The sequence below is a fragment of the Hetaerina americana genome, unplaced genomic scaffold, assembly GCF_022747635.1.
Source record: "Hetaerina americana unplaced genomic scaffold, ioHetAmer1.1.p SCAF_1, whole genome shotgun sequence".
In the NCBI taxonomy this organism is placed as follows: domain Eukaryota; kingdom Metazoa; phylum Arthropoda; class Insecta; order Odonata; family Calopterygidae; genus Hetaerina; species Hetaerina americana.
In genome coordinates this window covers 111253101-111271599 of record NW_027286069.1, presented here as the reverse complement: position 1 = coordinate 111271599, position 18499 = coordinate 111253101, and the positions used below count along the sequence as shown (strand labels likewise).

The following is an 18499-nucleotide window of genomic DNA, read 5'->3' as shown; positions in this document are numbered from 1 at the left end:
GTGTGATTTGATTATTACTATTTTTATGGTTGAATTCTGACAGATGTGCAATGAAGATTAACATTCCAAAAAGTGACATGGGTACCAAATAGTTAAAAAAATAAAAACTGCCTCAATATCAACCGAATTCCATGAATGTCTGAAAAACAAACAACATTTTTTGCGGCTTTCAATTAACCAATGAAATTTAATCAAATACAAAATATGAACATGAATTTGACAACCATCAGTTTTTGATGTCACATCAAACACAAGTCATGTAAACTATTGCCTTCCTTCTTACTGTAACTGTACAGTCCAAAAAAATCAAACAAAATCAAATCAAGTCTTACAAAATAATATAACCGCTTTCACCACATCAGTGGTTTATAGTGAATGCTTAATGAATGAAAGGCAGAAAAACAGAACACTCAATCCGCTTCCAAAATGGGTTGAGGACTCCCGTGCACAACCTCCTCTCGACTAGCTATGCTGGTGCTGCCACCAGCACTCATACTCGCGCCCTCCTCTTCCACCCCTTCCCCTTCCACCCCTTTCTCTTCCAACCCTTTCTCTTCCACCCTTTCCCCTTCCACCCCTTTCTCTTCCACCCCTCCTCCTCCCTCCCCAGGGGCCGCTGCACTCGCCCTGGCCATTTCGTACAAATTATACCGCTTCAACTCATTGTAGCGAGGGAGGACTCCAATGCAGCAAATACCCTTCATGATTTCCACCAACACAGCTAGCTCCGGGTTGTCGAGGTCTGCACGATTGAGTGGATGACCAGCCTTGACCAACCCTGCCAAGAGTTCAATGACCTCATCCCGAGCTACTGAATTATTATACCGGGACCTGCAAATATGAGATGGTCAAAGCATTTGTTCATTATCAACAGCAACAATTAAAAAGTAAATTTAGAAGCCTCACTTGAATTCAATCTTTATAGAATCCATTAGCAGACAAGAAAACAGAAAAACATTCTCAAAAATCTTTGGGACAAATCCAAATTATTTGGAAGAGAGGAAACTTAGCACATGCCTTTGCAGGGACCAACTAGGATGCAATGGTGGGGTCTTGTCTCCTTTGTTGTCAGAAAGGTTGATAAGGCATCAGTGTTCAGTTCATATTCACTTGAAACAAATCTGGGTTCTTGTTTTTTAAGATTTAGCTTTTTTGGTCAGAAAAAACAAATGGTTCAGCTCACAGAAGGTTTAGAATGGAATTTTTTATACAGATAGGATAGAGAAGTGATCCCAAGATTGGTCCTTAATGCACCAAATATGTTACTGGGAGAGAGTTCGAGAGAACACCATTGAAATTGAACAATTGTTTTGCTCCACTTGGATATGAATCAAAACACTCATTTACTTGACTTCTTAATCCAACATTCTCCACCTTACTGAGGAGTAGACGATAACTACCAAATCTGTTGCTTTTGTTGGGTCTATGAAGATACCAAATATGCACTCTTAACTAGCTTTATCCTGCATTACACTGATAATGTAGGATAATGCAAATCCACAATGAAGTCCTATCTTCTAAACATATATTGGCTATTGATAAAAATCTTACTTTTTTGACAGAGGGAATTAGCCTATTAAATAAGGCTTTCTCCATTAGCTAAGAAAGAGAGGATAACATGGAAATAGGTTGATGCAATTATCTTGATGTTTCATCCCTTTTTAAAAGAAAAATTTATAGTTCAAAGTTCTGCAAATTCCCCAGATTTGGAGGATTAGTTGCATATATCACATAATGGTACCATATTATTTTAAGCTGAGTATTTAGTGACAGAATCTGGACTTTCATCTATATTTCATTTCTTCACGATGTCAAAAACAAATATTTCAATATTCTTTTCAAGAGACTGGAGTCAAAAAAGGATTTTTTTTGAATTAGTTATAACGCTACTTAAATCAATCAGACTAGAAGTATCATTTGATTGTATATAGACCAAAGGAACAGAGCGACAAAGGAACAAAGTGAATATGCGTAATTCTTTAATATCAAAACTGTTAACTTCATAAGTTTTGTGAGCAAACCTAATGTTTATATTATTCGTTCTCTCGTGTTTTACCATATTTATATCTATGCGTGTCGACAATAAACTGTCTGAAATGTGTCATAGATTCTTTTACATAAACAAAATGTGATCCTCTCAAATCACTTGAAACTAATTCATTAAATATAAAGTTTAAAAATTGCTGTACCATAAAAACAATTCGCCGACTCTAGTTCGAAGAGGAGAACTTGTTTTAATATGGAAATGTAGGCATTTGTCACTAGTGCCACAGTAGGTGCAAATGACGTGAATGAGAAGTGACAGGTTATGGAATAATTTGAAATATTTTCGGCATGGTTTGAAATGAAAGGTCGTTATGGCATTCAGCCTTAATTCTTAAACCTCGCACCCATCCTTTCAAATGAATTACACTCTACGAATATTAGAGGAGGCTCGTACTTCACTGCAACGATACCTATCTTCGGAGATAGTAATCCGAACTATCTAGTATGTGACCATACTTCTATTTCCCTTCACCATATAATAGAAAACAATGCACTTTGACTCAATTTTGTTTCTAACAATCCACAGTTTGTACCTGTAAACTACTGAAAACGTCTTGCCTTCTGACGTGAAGTGCTTTTTGACCAGGGGCTTAAAAGCTTCTTCCATGTTGTTCGGGGAGGCCTAGAAATAAACGCACCTTACACCAAATGAACATTTAAAACATTTAAGATACATTACGCAAAACGAGCTATTAAAAATTTTACCTTGCACGTTATTTCGATTGGTAACATTCGTAACAAGTAACGGGATTTCTGTTTTTTAGTAGCTTCTATGTCCTCCAACACACGTACAACTAGTGGAACAGGATCTGGAATCTAAAATTCACGTCATTCCAAAAAATGTTCATAAATACGCCATTGACACTGCTGCCAATTATTTATTACCGTAGTTCTAATGAAGAGACAGTTTTTAACACCGGTCTTAACATTTTGAAACTTCTGGATTTTGCTCCCTCGGCTTGTTTGGGCTTTCAGTGCATATACTTCCTTATTAAGACTTTCTTCGATGTCCTCTTCTTCAGTTATTTCCTCCACCACAGAAGGTTTTTCCACCTGTAAACAATGTGTCAATCCTTTTTTTCCGGCCATTAGTGATATGAATTTACCGGATTGGCATTACCTCATGTGGTTCACTGTACTCGTTTAAGATGTTATATGCTTCTCTTTTACATTGGTCTTCGTAAAAGTTACAAGTACATAAAAAGCCTTTAAGGCCACATTCCAAATATTCTTCAATCCTTCGTCGCTGATAATCATTTCCTCGAAAATAATTCTTTCTCTTCGGGTTATATTTTCTCTCTCGTTGATTTTCACTCATTTCAAATTAACAGGCCCTCAAATAGGAGCCTTGTCCCCTATTAAGATGATAACTTTCGAAATACTCTTCAATTTGTCAGTTCGTACGACAAGAACCGCAACAATAATACTGTGCTACATTAATTACCACTCACTGAGAGCACTTTCATGCACACAATTGTAATACGAGTTAAAGCCATGCTGTGCAAGCCACGAGTGCCACTTTTCTCCGTAGAGATGACGCTATCGTCTAAAAACCGTGGGCTTTTCGTATTTTGATGTTAGTCATACATTATAAAACAATATTTTGACATTGGTTTTTTAATGGATACGATTCTCAAATATAAATTTTTAACAGTTACTCTGATAGAAAGTAAGGTATTACGCATACGCACTCTCATTCTACTTCCTGATCAGTACCTGTAGGTTCTGAGTTCATAGCGAGGTAGGTTTGTTCGCGCGAAATCCCCGAATGCGTGCAAGTTTCGCGGCAGCATTCCAAGAGAAATGAAGCTAAATTGTACATAAAAATCTGAGATTTATTCGGGAATTGTTTTTACGAAGTACTCTCACAGGAGTATTAAGGTTCTATTGATTACTACTGAGTCAAAACACTATTATTATCGAACTTGCTAATATTGGCAACCGTTTTCTTTGTCTGAGGATGGAGAAAATACTTAATAGCATTTTCCGGGAGGATCGACTTGCGACTTATAGGACGCAGTCATACCCTAATACCCTCGAACCCTAAGATATGGGCCGATTTTGGACCACATTTTGTGGCGATTATTAGTGTCAGGAATACCCGCAGAATAACAGTTCATTAATGTGGGTTAGTTATTTAGCAATACAAGTCAGCTCATATACAAAAACTATTTTGCACATGTCTAGACTGTTATTCAATTTAATTTTTTTGTGCTATTGGGTTCGATTTTGTTATAATGGCATCTATTGCGAGGGCAGAAGGAGCACCTGAATCTGCCAGTGACGGTCGAATCTACCTATTTAATTTGAGGCCGTATGCATTCCCTGTGTGTCGTAAGAAAATTCGGGTGCTATATTTAAGTCCTTTCTACTCTCTTTGAGAATCCAAACGCTCCCAGCCTGATTCCTCCCGTATGCCCGTGACTACGACTCTTACTCGCTAGTGTAATGTTGAGTAAGTAGTAGTAGTGGATATTGAAGTGGCGTTTCTAAATATTTAGCTACCAATACGGGATGACCATTTCTTGTCACTTGTAGTGTTTAAGATCGCATTCAAACTATTTTCCTCTACAAAGGAACTAATTCAAGTAAATTATGTTGCGGTTTATATTAAGATGCCTCTTCTCTCTCCCTACCTCACTGATGGGCAGTTGGTTTTCAAAATAAAGCCTAGTGGGATGTAGCCAGTCATGTCTTCTACGAGAAGAACTTGTATGGGCTAAATACTATTGCTTTTTAATTCAATTGAGGTTCCGATTGAGCACCTTACTCTGATATTATCTTTTTAAATTGGTACCTTAGTTTATGATATTTACCTCAAAAAATTATTTTTTGTAATTAAAATGTCCAAAGAACATATCTTGCCAAACGTTTTCCCTTGAGACCAGTTTGAACAAAATCAAACTTTCATTGGAGGCTTTATGGAAAAACGCTCTGAAGTTGTTGATCGCTCTTTGTCAACACTTCGGATTATTTAGACTATAGTTTATGGTAAACGATATTTTTAAAACATAAATTAAACAACTGACAGACATGATAAAATATAGCAAGGCTCAATTCGTGTTGAAATAAACCCGCGTTGGCTTTCCCAGGCTATCGCGCAGCAGCTCCTGAAGAATATCGTCTGGTGGTGCCCTGTCGCGGTAAATTGTGACACTACGACGGTTTGTGTGTTCGAAGTTGTCAAACTGGATCGATGTGAGGGATGTCTCTCTCCTGCGTTTGTAGGCGGGAGTAAGAAGAGTGTTTATTTTATGTAATAAAGGTGACTGTCATTGAACACATCCATTGTATGGCGTTATAATCCTCTCTTGGGAATATCGGATACATGTTATTTATATACCACGATATCTTCCAACGACGGTAGAATATTTATGTTTGAGGCAGCCGCAGTCCAGGATATGCATAGTGGCGATAGTCGTCTGTCGAGTTCAACTTGCCTGCGATGATTCTTCTATTACTGTTCCCGGACGTAAATGTTTGGGATCAAGTTGTTTAGTTTCGCTGAAGGACCATCGGAATTAAGTGAGTAATATTTATATTCCAGATATTAGCCTGTTAGTGTGTCATATTAGGAGTTCTTTCATGTTTATTTTTCATTACAAAGACGTCAAAATTTTGGTAAGGGGGCTAGTGTGGATAAAATTGTATTTTCAAGGAAACTCATCCCATTCTGAACAGAGCTGATGTGCTGAAACGTACACATTGTTATTGCTTGCATTAATTAATCCGAAAAATAGGTATTGATTCTTTGCTGACTGGTGGGGATATGATAATCTTCAATATATTCATACGTTTCAATAGAGTTATTAATGATTGTCAGGGTGGTGGTATGTTTCAATGTAATCTCAGAATCCAAAAGGTACTTCATATTAAGAAGAATTTGACACGTTGGAGTAGCATTAAGGGGAAACGGTTGGGAATTGTGCTATGCATCGCATCAACAGATTGTTACAAATTTTGTGAAATAAGAACACATACTTACCTTAGTGTCACAGGACTTAAATATTCCGTCTGCGGTGGATGCTCAAGACACGCAGGAAAAATGTTACAGAAAAAAACTAAAATGCCTCAGTTGAAGTACCTTACCAGGATAATAACAGTAGTTGTATTGGTAATTGAGTAGGCATATGCTAGACGTAGTCAAAAAGAACACATCGAACATGTAACAAAAATCAGCACACCAGGCATGTAACAACTAAAGAAATCGTGCCCGATTTTATATGAATCAAAAATTTGTTTACTGAGGACAGGGCTTTAGAGGCTAGCCATAAATACGTGATTACTTTTTGGCAACGCTAGTTTTTCTAGCAGTCAATGGCAGTTGATTAAATAATTCAATACCAAAGTTATTCAAGTAATGCTGTGATATGGTTAATCTACAGACATGGAGTGATGATTTTTTATACTGGGATATAGTCATGTACTTCAGGCCTTGTGGGAAACAAATGTAAATTATCTTTTACTTAAATCTTTATTGTATATTGTATGCATGCATATACATGCTATACACCGTCAGAATATTCATCCTTATAGATAATTGTCTGCAGTGCCCTATTGCAAAAGATTGAGTAATTATCCTGATGGCTTTTTTTTGTATTTTGAATAACTGAACTCTGAGAAAACGAAAATCTTTCGAGAGTTGATGTGGTCTCTGTTTGATGAAGCTGCCCCCGGATGAGGTGCGAAATGCCGTGTAATCCAGACACTACCGGTTAGGCCCATCAGAAGTATTTTTTTCTGTTCGCAGAATCCAGACACTAACAGTGCTTATACTGAAAAGGTGAAAGAGTAGCAGGGGCCTGGAGAATTCTGGTTTCTGCTTCTTTGCATTTTTTTAATTTTTGGGTTAGTTTTATTATAGTACTGTATGGCCTGATTCGTCAAAAAACGAGGCAGTCAACATCATACTAAGGTGCTGGAAGACTTTTTATGTTTCCAGAAACCACTTCATGGACGTCAATCTCCGATGTAAGCATGCAGCATATGGAGATTGTTGAATCTTTTTGTGTCATGCTGGGGTTCACGCGAATGAACAAGTGTTGTAAAGCACCAAAAGATTACTCTGAATACTAGGAAGTTGCAGGGACTGTGGAAGAGCTCTATCAGTAGTGCAGCCAAATCCATTTTCCTTCCCAGTCATTGCACTTGCTTATTTGTAGTATTAGTCTTGTCCTTAGTTGTGGTAATGCTCTTACTTTGTCTTGCGCTAGGAAGAATCTTAAGTCGTATGTTCAGTATCCCAACATTTATGATACTAGTTTCATCCCAGTAGTGATGTCAGATCTTCTCTCCTCTACTGAAATGAATTAACATTTTCTTCGTAGACACCAATCAAGACATTTCCTCTGGTCGAATAAGGAGATGATTGTTTGTGTTTTATTCTTCTCACTAATTATGTATTTCAAACAGAATGGATCCGATGAAACATTCAGCAAATGAAATAATACACCCATGAACAACTATAAAATCCTCACACAAGATGTTTACAGTAATAGATTGATACAAAAACCTGGAAATGATCCTATTGAAATGACTACTTTTATTTTATTAGTATCACCATCTACTTGAAAGTAGTCATCGAAACTACATTGATAGGCAATTGAAAGCCATTGATTCTCCAATGAGTTATTTGGAGTTGTCTGGTGAGTTGTCTACCTGGCACCAGCAATTCTCGGGACAACGATTGCCAGATAGCACCAATATTTCATCAGTGGTCATAATATCCTAACAAGTGGACAACCTTGCTAAGGTTTGGCTTTCATTCATGCAAGGAATCCTTTTGTGAAAAGACAATTGATTTCAGTACGAGTTATGCTAAAAATACTAATTATTTATGAATGGGATGAGATGTTTATTTAAAATTTAAATTTATTGTATTGTTCTGCCAGTCAGGCATGTGACATAGAACATTGTTGTAGAGATACACAGAAAATGGAATTGATAATAATGCAAGAAAATATATCTTCAGTAAAATTTAGAAAAAATGCACTGCTACACTCTACATACACCCTTTCATGTAATACAGCTGTCAATCCCAAATTATCATTCATAAACCCATCATATTGTATTAGCACCTGATTAACAGCATCCTCTTATGTACAGTTTTAAATGTAATTAAATTGGGTTGTTTTTGTATATTAATGGCTAATTTATAAAGATGAAGTGAAAATGAGTGGTGTGGACCTTTCTTAGATACAGCAAAAGACTGCTGAATTAAATGTTCATTGTCTCCTGCAAGTGAAGTCACAATGTAGAGGAGTTAGGCAAAAATGAAGCCTGGATTTTTTCATAAGTAACACGTACAGTGAGAAATATATGCATGGTATTGTCATTGTTTTGAATTCAAGGTAAAGTGGCCGTAGATGTTAGGTGATGCTGGTTTTTTCTGTTCTGTGTTTGAATTGTGCTAAATGCTCCTTATATGTAATGAGGAGTTCATGCTTTGCTTATATATGTTTTATATCATGGCAGGGTTATTGAATCTGGTGCATACCGTATTTCCTCTGAGTAGGCATACCATCTTTGAAATGGAAAATCAAGTTGTTCAAAAAAGAAAGTGATATACTGTGTTTCTCAAAAGTAGAGGAAAGGCTGATGAATAATACAAGATAAAAAGGAAATGCAGTGTATTTTTGTTGGAAATTGAAGAAAGGGTAGAGGTGGATTTAACTAGTTTTTTGAGGAATCTGTGTGTGTGATTGGTACTGTAGCCTAGGGTGATGGCTATGCTGAGTGATAGGACCTTTCTCAGATACAGTACAAGGTCAAGGCGATGTTTTACATGCTTTGGAGTTCTTTGGGAAAGTTATGTCTGTTAAGTGGGATAAGGACATACTTTCAGTAGTAGTTTTTAGGGGAGGCGACCGACAGCTAAGGTCATTTGCGCCATAGGGGATGGACAGGAAAGGATGAAGGGTGGAGAGAAACCCGGCGTCGGCATTAGCCTACTCTTTATGAAAGGCACCAAGGGGTCCGCAGTTTAACATCCCATCCGACAGATGGCGTACTCACTCAAAGTGCCCTCCACAAAGCACCTCAAGTAGGGATCGAGATACCACTGAAAAATATTCAACACCGCCGGGATTTGAACCCGCACCCTCAGGGTGGGAAGCCAGTACGTTAGCCCCCGCACCATCTCAATCCCCCAAATACATTACAAACAAAATACTCCATTTTTCTGAAACATATGGAAGTCACCATATTAATATTATATTCATGATGAATGTAGGAATATTGATTTAATTATATAAATCTTTGCCATTTTTAATTTTACTTACACAGGTCTGAGGTTGATAGTCTAAGATTTTAAAACTACCCTTTGTGGTTTATCCGAGCTAAGTTGCCACAGTCAACGCCCTGGATAGCTAAAGAGCTTTATGCCGTCCACTTACAGGGTAGACAGTGGTAGTTTCCGGAGGACCAAATGGAGCAAGGTTTGACTGCCACCTACCACTGAGTGGCGGAGGGAGGAGAGACAGGCCTTATCTGGAAGGTGGCTGCCCCCAAGCCACCCTCCACCACCATGGAACCGCCAGTAGACGACACTGAGATGCACCAGAGGCCCCTAGTGTTCTCCAAGGTGAGGGTTTGAGGTGGAAACTCCTTCCAGGCCCAGACATAAAATGTCTCCGCCCCCAAGGACAAAGGTAGGGAATGTGACAAATTGCTGCAGGCAGTGGGAGGCTCCCTCCCAGAGAGAGAGAGAGAGAGATGAGGGATGGATGGGGAAACTTAAAAACAAACAAAGCAGAGTAAGCAATCCTGTAACAAGCCCTTCATTCTTTAATGGCAGTCCCATGCGGTCATGCCAGAAGGGTTTTGACAACAAAACACTCAAGGATAGTGAAAGTGCATGCATTTGAGTAGAACTAATTGTTCCCTAAACACTGAGGGTGGCAAGTGGAATTTTTGATGTCTATATATAAACCTACAGTTGCTATTCCGTATTGTCCATGGGAAGAAGGAGTTCTTGAGTCTGCTAGTTCTGGTCTCTGTTTCCCAAATTTTGTAAACATGATCCAAGTGACCAATGTATGTTGGAGTGCAAATTATTTTGAGACCTCGGAGCTGAAACATGCGGATCTGAATTTATTTAGTAAGTTCAACTTAGCATTGTATCATCTTTCTTTTAATGATTCCCACCCCAACTCCAGAAGCTTTAATGTGACTTTTTTGTTATAATGTGATAGTTTTTAACAAAACAGGCTGCCCGGTATTGAACCTTCTCAATTTCATGAATGAGGCCTTTTAAAGGTTAATCCCATGCACTAGATGCATATTCTAAATCAGGGCTTACAAGAGTGTGGTAACAACATTCCTTGACCTTGTAGTCACATCTGCCAACAATGCATCTAATAAATCCCAATTTTTTATATGCTTGCATGCAGTTTTTTCATATGTGGGTACCCCAAGTTATCTCTTTAATGACTTTTAACACCTAGGTATTTTACCGTATCAACTACTTCAAGGTCAACTCTAGCTAATTTCTCAACAAATCCCGTTGATCTTGTAAAGAAATTTGCCACCGAACATTTATTTAAGTTAAATGACAATCTCCATTTTGAGCACCATTTAGTAATGCAATCTAAATCCTGTGCTGGATTTAAACAGTCCTTATCCCCAGATATCTCTGGGTAAATCACCATTTCAACTGTGAACATCCTAATCATATTTTTCACTTAGCGGTTCAAATCGTTTACAAAAATCATGAGAAGCTACGGCCTGATTACACTTTGCTGAGGTACACAGCTTTGGGTGTGTGGAAGCTGGGGGGTGCCCATAGTGGGGGGAGCCTGTGAATCAAACCCAGGCCATGAATATGTGTGTGTGCATTGTATGAAGTTTTTTCCATTTTTGAGGTTTAAAGATTATTCAGATTCTGTCCTTGTGATTGTGTTTGATTGTAATTTGTAATTATTTATTTACATCATCAATCCTTAAGAGTTTAAATTTTTAATTTTGGAGGCTATGATTCCCTATCAGGGAGAACAAGTAGCTGAATAAAATATTGTGTTGTTGAGCCTCATATGCAATTATTACTTTTGAAATAATTTCTAAATCTTGGGATGCAACTTCAGCTTCTGACTGGAGGGCTTGGGTTCAGTTCCTGGTGATGCTGCTTGGCACCTGCAGCTTCTATCTGTCTACATGTTAACTGCCTGCCATTGCTAGGGTTAGTGGGAGGGGTGATTTCACAATGAGTAGGTGATATCAAAAATGAAGCCTCCATCAAATTCATTGAATATGATGCTTCCAGGTGTAAATTGGGGAGTAATTTTAGTTTAAAATTAGTATAGAAAGGAAAATAAGGAGAAAGTGCTGGGTATGGTTGGGGAGGAGAGGGGATTGTTGGGAGAAATCCAAAGGAGGGAGGAAAGATGGATGCAATGCATGTTGATTGGTAGTGGGATGTTGAAGACTGTGATAGAGGGGAGAATGTTAGGCAAACGAGGATGGGGTTGAAAAAGGATAGGGATACTGGATGGAATGAAGAGAGGAAGGAAATATATGGCAATGAAATAGGGCTTATCGTTGAGTAGGATGTTGGGTTGTGTTTTGTTGGGAGAGGCAAGGAAATTATTGCTGTGCTATTTGGTAGCTCATGTCCAACCAAACCAGCAGAATGATAAGCATGATGAGATGTGGGTGTGGAGGAGGAGGGAAAATTGGAAGTGGGCAGAAAGGAAAACAAACGTGGAAGTGCCTCATATGGTTAGGGAAGAGATTGGATTGCTGGAAGAAATCCAGAGAAAGCAGGAAAGATGGATGCTGAGAATTTTAATCGGGGGTGCATGTTGGGCAGAATGAAGTTAGGTAGAAAGTATATGAAATTAAGGAACAGTTTGATGTTGAATTTCAGTCCTATGTATGTGTGTCATATAATGCAGTATTAAACAATACATCCCACATCCATTTTTCTCAAAATACTTTGATGTGGTCTATTCATTTTCCTCACAAGTCAGATTTAAAGAAAAGACATGAAGGAAAAAATGAGTCTTTTTCTGTATCACGTGGACTAAGGGAATATTGCAGCGTGGCTATGTGCCATGAGAGCCTTGAAAGTCCTGTACAGTATCCTAAATGTCCTGAATTTGTGTACAAATAACTTGGTATCAATCTGTTTCCAATAATCTAAGATGTTGTCAATTATTATTAATTAATGTAATTATTTGGTAGTTTTTTTCCATCCAAAACCTACCTCAACTGGTAAGTTCCTAAAATAAGATGTGGTGATTGCAGTGTATTCGTGGAATGTTGAACTCAGTTTATTTCCCACACCTGTGCTCTGTTTCATCCATTTGGATGATCACCACCAATGTCCAAACCTTACTCCAATTCCTTATGTTGTTTGTGGATTTTTTCTCTAGTCTGAGAAAATACTTGTAATTTTAAGGGAGTTTCATGCTCTTTTGTGTGACAAAATGTTTCTCTGAAAATTCTCAACATAATATTATGAAATGCAACCCTTAAAAATGATTTTGGGAGCTTATCTATGATACATATTTAAATTTGAAAAACAAATAGGAAAAAGTTCAATTTTTGATCTGGAAACCATAGATTCTGTCCTTTCTAGTTGCCCTGTTTTCCGATCAGAAATAAGTGGCAACAACCTGATGCCTTTCGTTGCAGCCCTAGGGTGCAGCACATTCTGGCTCCCCTTCTAACCCTCTATCCCCCTCTTTTTCTCTCATTCCAGATGGAGGCACTGGTGCGGGAGATGCAGGACCCAGAGACAGGGGTACCGGTCCGCAGCCAGAAAGTTTTCCTCACCTCCATCCCATCTGCCTTCATGGGTGAGCAGAGTATCTTGTTAATGGTGGAAGCGTTTCAATGTATAGTAGCAATAATAGTCAGTCATTGCCAAAACCTGCGCATTACCTGTCAAATGCTGTAGGATTCAGTTATTTAAGTCATTATACTATTCAGTTTTTTAAATTTACTTTGCAAACCTCATTTTCAATGGGTATTTCAAGGGGAATGATGTCAATTTGAATGCAACAATTGAAATTTAAAAATGTACTCGGGGTATTCAGGAAAATAGGGGATGAGAGCTAGCAAGGGGCTGCAATAATATTGAATGAAAAGGTTAATCATCACCAACACTTGTTTTAGACACCACAAAAGACGCAGGTATGCATGGAAAATGACAGGTGACTCAGAAAGGTATCAGTTAGATTATTTTATGGTTAGGCATAGATTTAAGAACAGTTGTGATCAATTTGCCTAGGTCCCTGGGAGCGGATGCAGACTATGATCACAATTTAGCTGTCATGTAGTGAAGTGACCATTTCAAAAATATAAGGCAGGGGCAGCAGGTTAGAATGGAAAGTAGAAGTATTAACTGGATTGACAAGGAAGGAGTATCAGCGGGCTTAAGAGAAAATCGTGAATGAGGGAAAAGAACTGAGAACTATTTAGGAAAAATGGAAATATATCAAAAAAGGGATACTGAAGGCTGCAAATAAAACTATAGGAGTAGTAAACACGAAAAAGACAGGAAAACATGGATTACTCATGAGATGATTAGAAAGATAGATGAGGGAAGGAAATAGAAGAATGTGAGTACAGGGGTAGGTAGAAGGAAGTACAAAGAGTTAAATAATAAATTGAAATAGGTAAAAAATAAATAAAAAGAAGCATGGCAGAAGATAGGTTGGGGAAATAGAAAGTGTGCAGAGGAAGGGTGAAATTGGTGCACTATTTAAGGTTATAACACTATCAGTAAGTAAGAAGGGAAAATATTTCTTTATAATTTGTGTTAAGTTGGGAAAAATATTATTTGAACCAGAATAGATCTTAGTGATGAAAGTGATATATGGAAGAACTGTATGGTAAAGAACCTAGATCAGCAGGGTTGGACACAGAAAGAGAATATGATGTAGAAGAAGATATCTTCGGTTCAGGCTTACTTGATGGTGAGATAGAAAGGGCATTAACCCTCTTGGTGCTGCATCCTGTCAGCAGTACTAGCAAAAAGTGCAGAGGGTAATTTAATCAAATAAATCCAAGGGAAAAAATATTTTGAAGTCATTTTTAAAGAGCATTCCTGCAGAACTACTGAGAGTTTTTAGAAAATGTGGGAGGAAGAATCTTAATGGACTAATTCATAGCGATTGTGAGAAGGTTATCTGGGCAGAAGACTTTCAGACTAGAAGGCCAGAAGACGATCAGAATTGATTCTTATTCGAAAAAAGGTTAAGGATACATCATGTGATGACTATAGAACAATGATTGATTTTGCATGCAGTTAAAGTGGTTCTCAGGATCATCAAGGTGAAGATGGAGAGCAGGGAAAATGATGACTAAGGGAAGGATCAGTTTGGGTACAGGAAGGGCAGAGACACATGTGATGCCATAGCAGTAATGAGATCACTAATCAAGAGGAATGTAGAAAACAATCAGGATGTATGTGACTGTTTCATAGATTACAAAAAGGCATTTCATAGAGTGAATTAGGAAAAAGTAATGAAAATATTGCAGAAAATAGGAGGAATAGGATACTAATTGGCAACCTGTACATGTCCCAGATTGCCGAAGAGTCTGGATCAGCAGTGTTGGGAAGAGGTGTAAGCCAGGTTTGTCCATTATCTCCTTTGCTTTTCAACATATATGTGGAGGAAATGATTAAGGAGGCACAGGAAGAACTGGAGATAGGAATGAAAGTCAGCGGGGAATTCGTACAATTGATAGGTTAGCTGATGACTAAACTTGTGTTTGTCAATCAATCAAGGGGTTGTAAGCATTGTGAGTGCATTGGAAATTCAGTGTGATAATTGTGAAATGAGAATAAATATAAATTAAACAAAGGTTATGCAGTTTTCCTGAAAGATTAAGGCTCAGTTGAATGTTAAGTAGGAAGGCAAAAACCAAGGCAGGTGAAACAGTTAACGTATCTTTGAAGTATTTTGGACCAAAATGGTCAAAGTAGTTGGGACATTGAGAGGAGAATTGCACTTGGCAAAGAAGGTTCCAAAGGTGTAGAGACTTGATTACAGGGACGTTGAGTGTGGCTGTTAAGAAAGGCTCATTTAAACTTTGATGTGGAGAATTGTCCGGTGCGGAAACTTGGTCATTGAAGCAGGATGATAGGTGTAGATTGAAGTCTTTTGAAATGTGGTTGTGGAGAAGGATTGAGAAAGTGAAATGGACTGAAAGGAATTGAAAATAAACAACTTGGCTTTTCCACGTAGAAAATTTTTTATTTGCGACCTAGGTTTCGTTGTGGTATAACATCATCAGGTAAAAATATAAGTCAAACACAGTATATACAGGATGGAGGGGAAGAGTAGGGAGGGAGGAAAGAAAGGATTGGTTGAGGTAGGAAGAGGGGGTGAAGGAGGATTGGTAATATTGATGAATTAGCAGGCTGGGAGGAGGGATTAATATAATGTTGAAAAAGGTTTGCTTGGCGTCAAGTTAGTTGGCAGAGGAGTGGGGGAATGGGTAATATGAACCAGGAGAATGGCCCATTGCCCATTACCTGTCACAAATACCCGGCTCCAACCATAAACCTTCAGCCCCCTCTTCCTACCTCAACCAATCCGTTCCTCCCTCCCTCCTCTTCCCCTCTATCCAGAGATGTATATTCTGTGTTTGACCTGTATTTTTTCTTGACAATGCTCTACCACAACAGAACCCAGGTTGTAAATAAAAAATTTTCTTTGTGGAAAAGCCAACTTGTTTATTTTCAATTTCAATATGAAGATTTTCCTCCAAGTCACGCCAAAAACTGTTTTATTTTATGGACTGAAAGGAAAATAAATGAGGAAGAGCTAGGTTTCGTGGGCAAAGAGAGGGGATTGTTGGGAGAAATCATAAGGTGGCAGGGAAGATGGATGCAAAGCATATTGATTGGCAATGTTGAAGAGTGTGATGGAGGGGAAGATGTTAGGCAATTAAGGAAGGGGTAGAAATAGGAAAGGGATGTTAGATGGAATACGATAGGGATACTGGATGGAATGAAGGAAGGAAGGAAATACACAGATGAAATGGGTGTTGTTGTGGAGTAGGTTGTTGGGTTGTGTTTTGATAGAAGAGACAACAGAATAATTTGGTAGTTTGTGTCCATCCAAAACCTACCTAAACGGAGAGATTATCTGTAATGATATATGTTTATATTGCTAAGATTGTTGGATTGATGGTTTGACTAATCTTTCACTTCTTTCTTCTCCTGTCACTCAGGGTATGATCTCATCGAGTGGCTGATGGAGCGGCTCTGCATTGAGGACTCTGGTAAGCAGGTCACTTGACCCTCTAAACTGCATCCTTTGGCGAAAGCCTATAAACCCATATGTCTGCCTCTTCTTCTGGATGCCAGTTGATAAAGCAATACTAGCTTTTTGTTTCTGTCTTCTTATTTTCGCCTGCTATCATTTTTAAATACATGAACGCAGTTTGTTGTCAATGGAATTTTCTTGAGGAGTCTTGCTGGGACTTATGCCATGAATTTTTGATTCCTCTCTGGAAGTGAGAGATGTTGGGATATATGTGAGCCTGTCGTCTCCTTTCTTCACCTCTCCGAAGTGAAGAAAGGAGATGATTTGAGAGCAGTCTGGGGAAAGAGCAAAACAAATAAGAGTCGGGAGGAAGATGCCTGAGAACAGAGACACGATGGCACCAGTGTATGCTCTTGGAAACACAAAATATTGTTAGCATGAGAGCGAATATTTACTTTTGGTTTTGAATGGTTGTTGGTGAAGTTCGTATCACTCTGAGCTAATGTTTTGACATGGGATGCAGTTTAAAAGAAATAGTAATTAGGAAAAAAACTTTTTTCCTCTTTGGGGATTTAAGGGGAGAGATTTATTTTTTGTTGCCCACGACATACATTTTTATAGGTTCCTATGCAATGCAATGCAAGCACCACATAACCAATTTTTTCATCCTGTTGTTTATGCTGATCCCTTCTTTTTTCAGTGGAAGCTGTTCACTTGGCCAACATCCTTTGCCAGTCCGGATACTTCTTTCCTGTTGGTGACACCAAGAGCCTGAGCGTGAAGGATGACAGTTCCCTCTACAGATTTCAGGTGAGGGTTCTGAAAGGTAGCAATTCTCTTCACTGTAGAACTTCTACACTGCAATGCCATCTTTGAAAACTAATAATTTCTGGAATGCAGCAACCTTGTCCAATTTATTCCTTTCTTGGTATGCCATTCCTCACGTGCTCATTTGCCGGTGTGGTCTCTTTACTCTACTATTGTATTTTATGTTCATGTTATGTAGCACTACATGAAAATTCTATCTGCCATTGAGTGATGGGCAATGGCACCACACCTTGCAATATTAGAATAAATGATCTCTTGAGTTTCGAGGATCATTCCTTGTAAGATCATTCTAAGGGTGAAGCTGTGCCTTTTTTGATTTTCCTTAAAGTTGACATAGAACTACCCCAACATGTGAGCAAATAAAAACACAGTTTTCAACCCAAAGGTCGGTTTGATAGGTAAGGGTAGAGCTCACTCAATTCTAAGCCCTATTATTATTAGGTAATCTACCGGTTAGTGTAGGTTTTTGGATGACACGGCTACCAAATAAATATTTTGTGACTCCCAACAAAACACAAAATCCAGCATCCTACTCTATATCAGGTCCTTCTTCATCTCTGAGTACTTTCTTCCTCCCTTCTTTCCATCCAACATCCCTATCCTGTTCCTTCCCTTTCCTTGTTTGCCGAACATTCTCCCCTCAATTACAGTCTTCAACATCCCACTGCCGGCCAATATGCCTCTCATCCATTTTTCCTGCCTCCATAGGATTTCTCCTAACAAACCCCTCTCTTAGCCCACCATACCAAGTACTTCCTCATTTGTTTTCTTCTCTGTCCATTTCACCTTCTCCATTCTTCTCCACACCCACATTTCAAAAGCCTCCAATCTACGTCTATCCTCCTGCTTCAATGACCACGTTTCAGTGCCATGCACAGCTACACTCCATATCAAAGTTTTTACGAGTCTTTTCTTAATATCCTTACTCAACGTCTCGGTCATCGACTCCATCCTCCTTGTGATAGCCTCCTTGCCTAGTGCAATTCTTCTCCTTACGTCCCTACTACTTTGACCGTGTTGGTCCAAAACACTTCCGAGATACGCAAACTGTTCTACCTGCTCTAGTTTTTGCCTTCCAATTTTAATGTTTAGCTTAGCCTTTTTCTTTCTAGAAAATCGCACAACCTTTGTTTATTAATATTGATTTTCATCCCATACCTGCCCTAAACCCTATATGGAGTGTGAAATGCAAACATCAGGGAAGGGTTCAGTTCCTTTCCCTGTACCACCAATGGAATCCCAGGAAGATGTACCCAAAAAATCACAGTTTGGGTAGAGCTGAGGGCGCCCAGGAGTCAAGCCCAGGCTCTCCGATCAGTTTTCAGCACTCGACTACCACGTCTGTGTAAGCGGAGTAAAATAAATTAAAAAATATTTTTTGACCATCCTGAAGGCTATGGAAGACT

General features: G+C 38.6%; 2 protein-coding genes across 2 annotated transcripts in view; one reads left to right on the top strand and one right to left on the bottom strand.

Annotated features, from left to right (window-relative positions):
- Positions 1-410: 410 nt before the first annotated feature.
- Positions 411-3537, bottom strand: LOC139695634 (THUMP domain-containing protein 1). Its single transcript, XM_071594470.1, has 5 exons — positions 3167-3537; positions 2932-3099; positions 2752-2862; positions 2580-2668; positions 411-831 (listed from the first exon to the last, which is right to left on the bottom strand). The coding sequence occupies exons 1-5, from the start codon at positions 3362-3364 to the stop codon at positions 411-413; spliced, it is 987 nt and encodes a 328-aa protein (XP_071450571.1). The 5' UTR covers positions 3365-3537.
- Positions 3538-5306: 1769 nt separating this feature from the next.
- LOC139695530 (regulator of G-protein signaling 7) overlaps positions 5307-18499 on the top strand; it is a 68400-nt gene continuing 55207 nt past the window's right edge. The window contains exons 1-5 of the mRNA XM_071594379.1: positions 5307-5571; positions 9443-9628; positions 12746-12842; positions 16231-16281; positions 16966-17075. Coding sequence (XP_071450480.1) covers positions 9572-9628; positions 12746-12842; positions 16231-16281; positions 16966-17075 — 315 coding nt within the window. The 5' untranslated portion in view covers positions 5307-5571; positions 9443-9571. The remainder of the gene's footprint in view (positions 5572-9442; positions 9629-12745; positions 12843-16230; positions 16282-16965; positions 17076-18499) is intronic.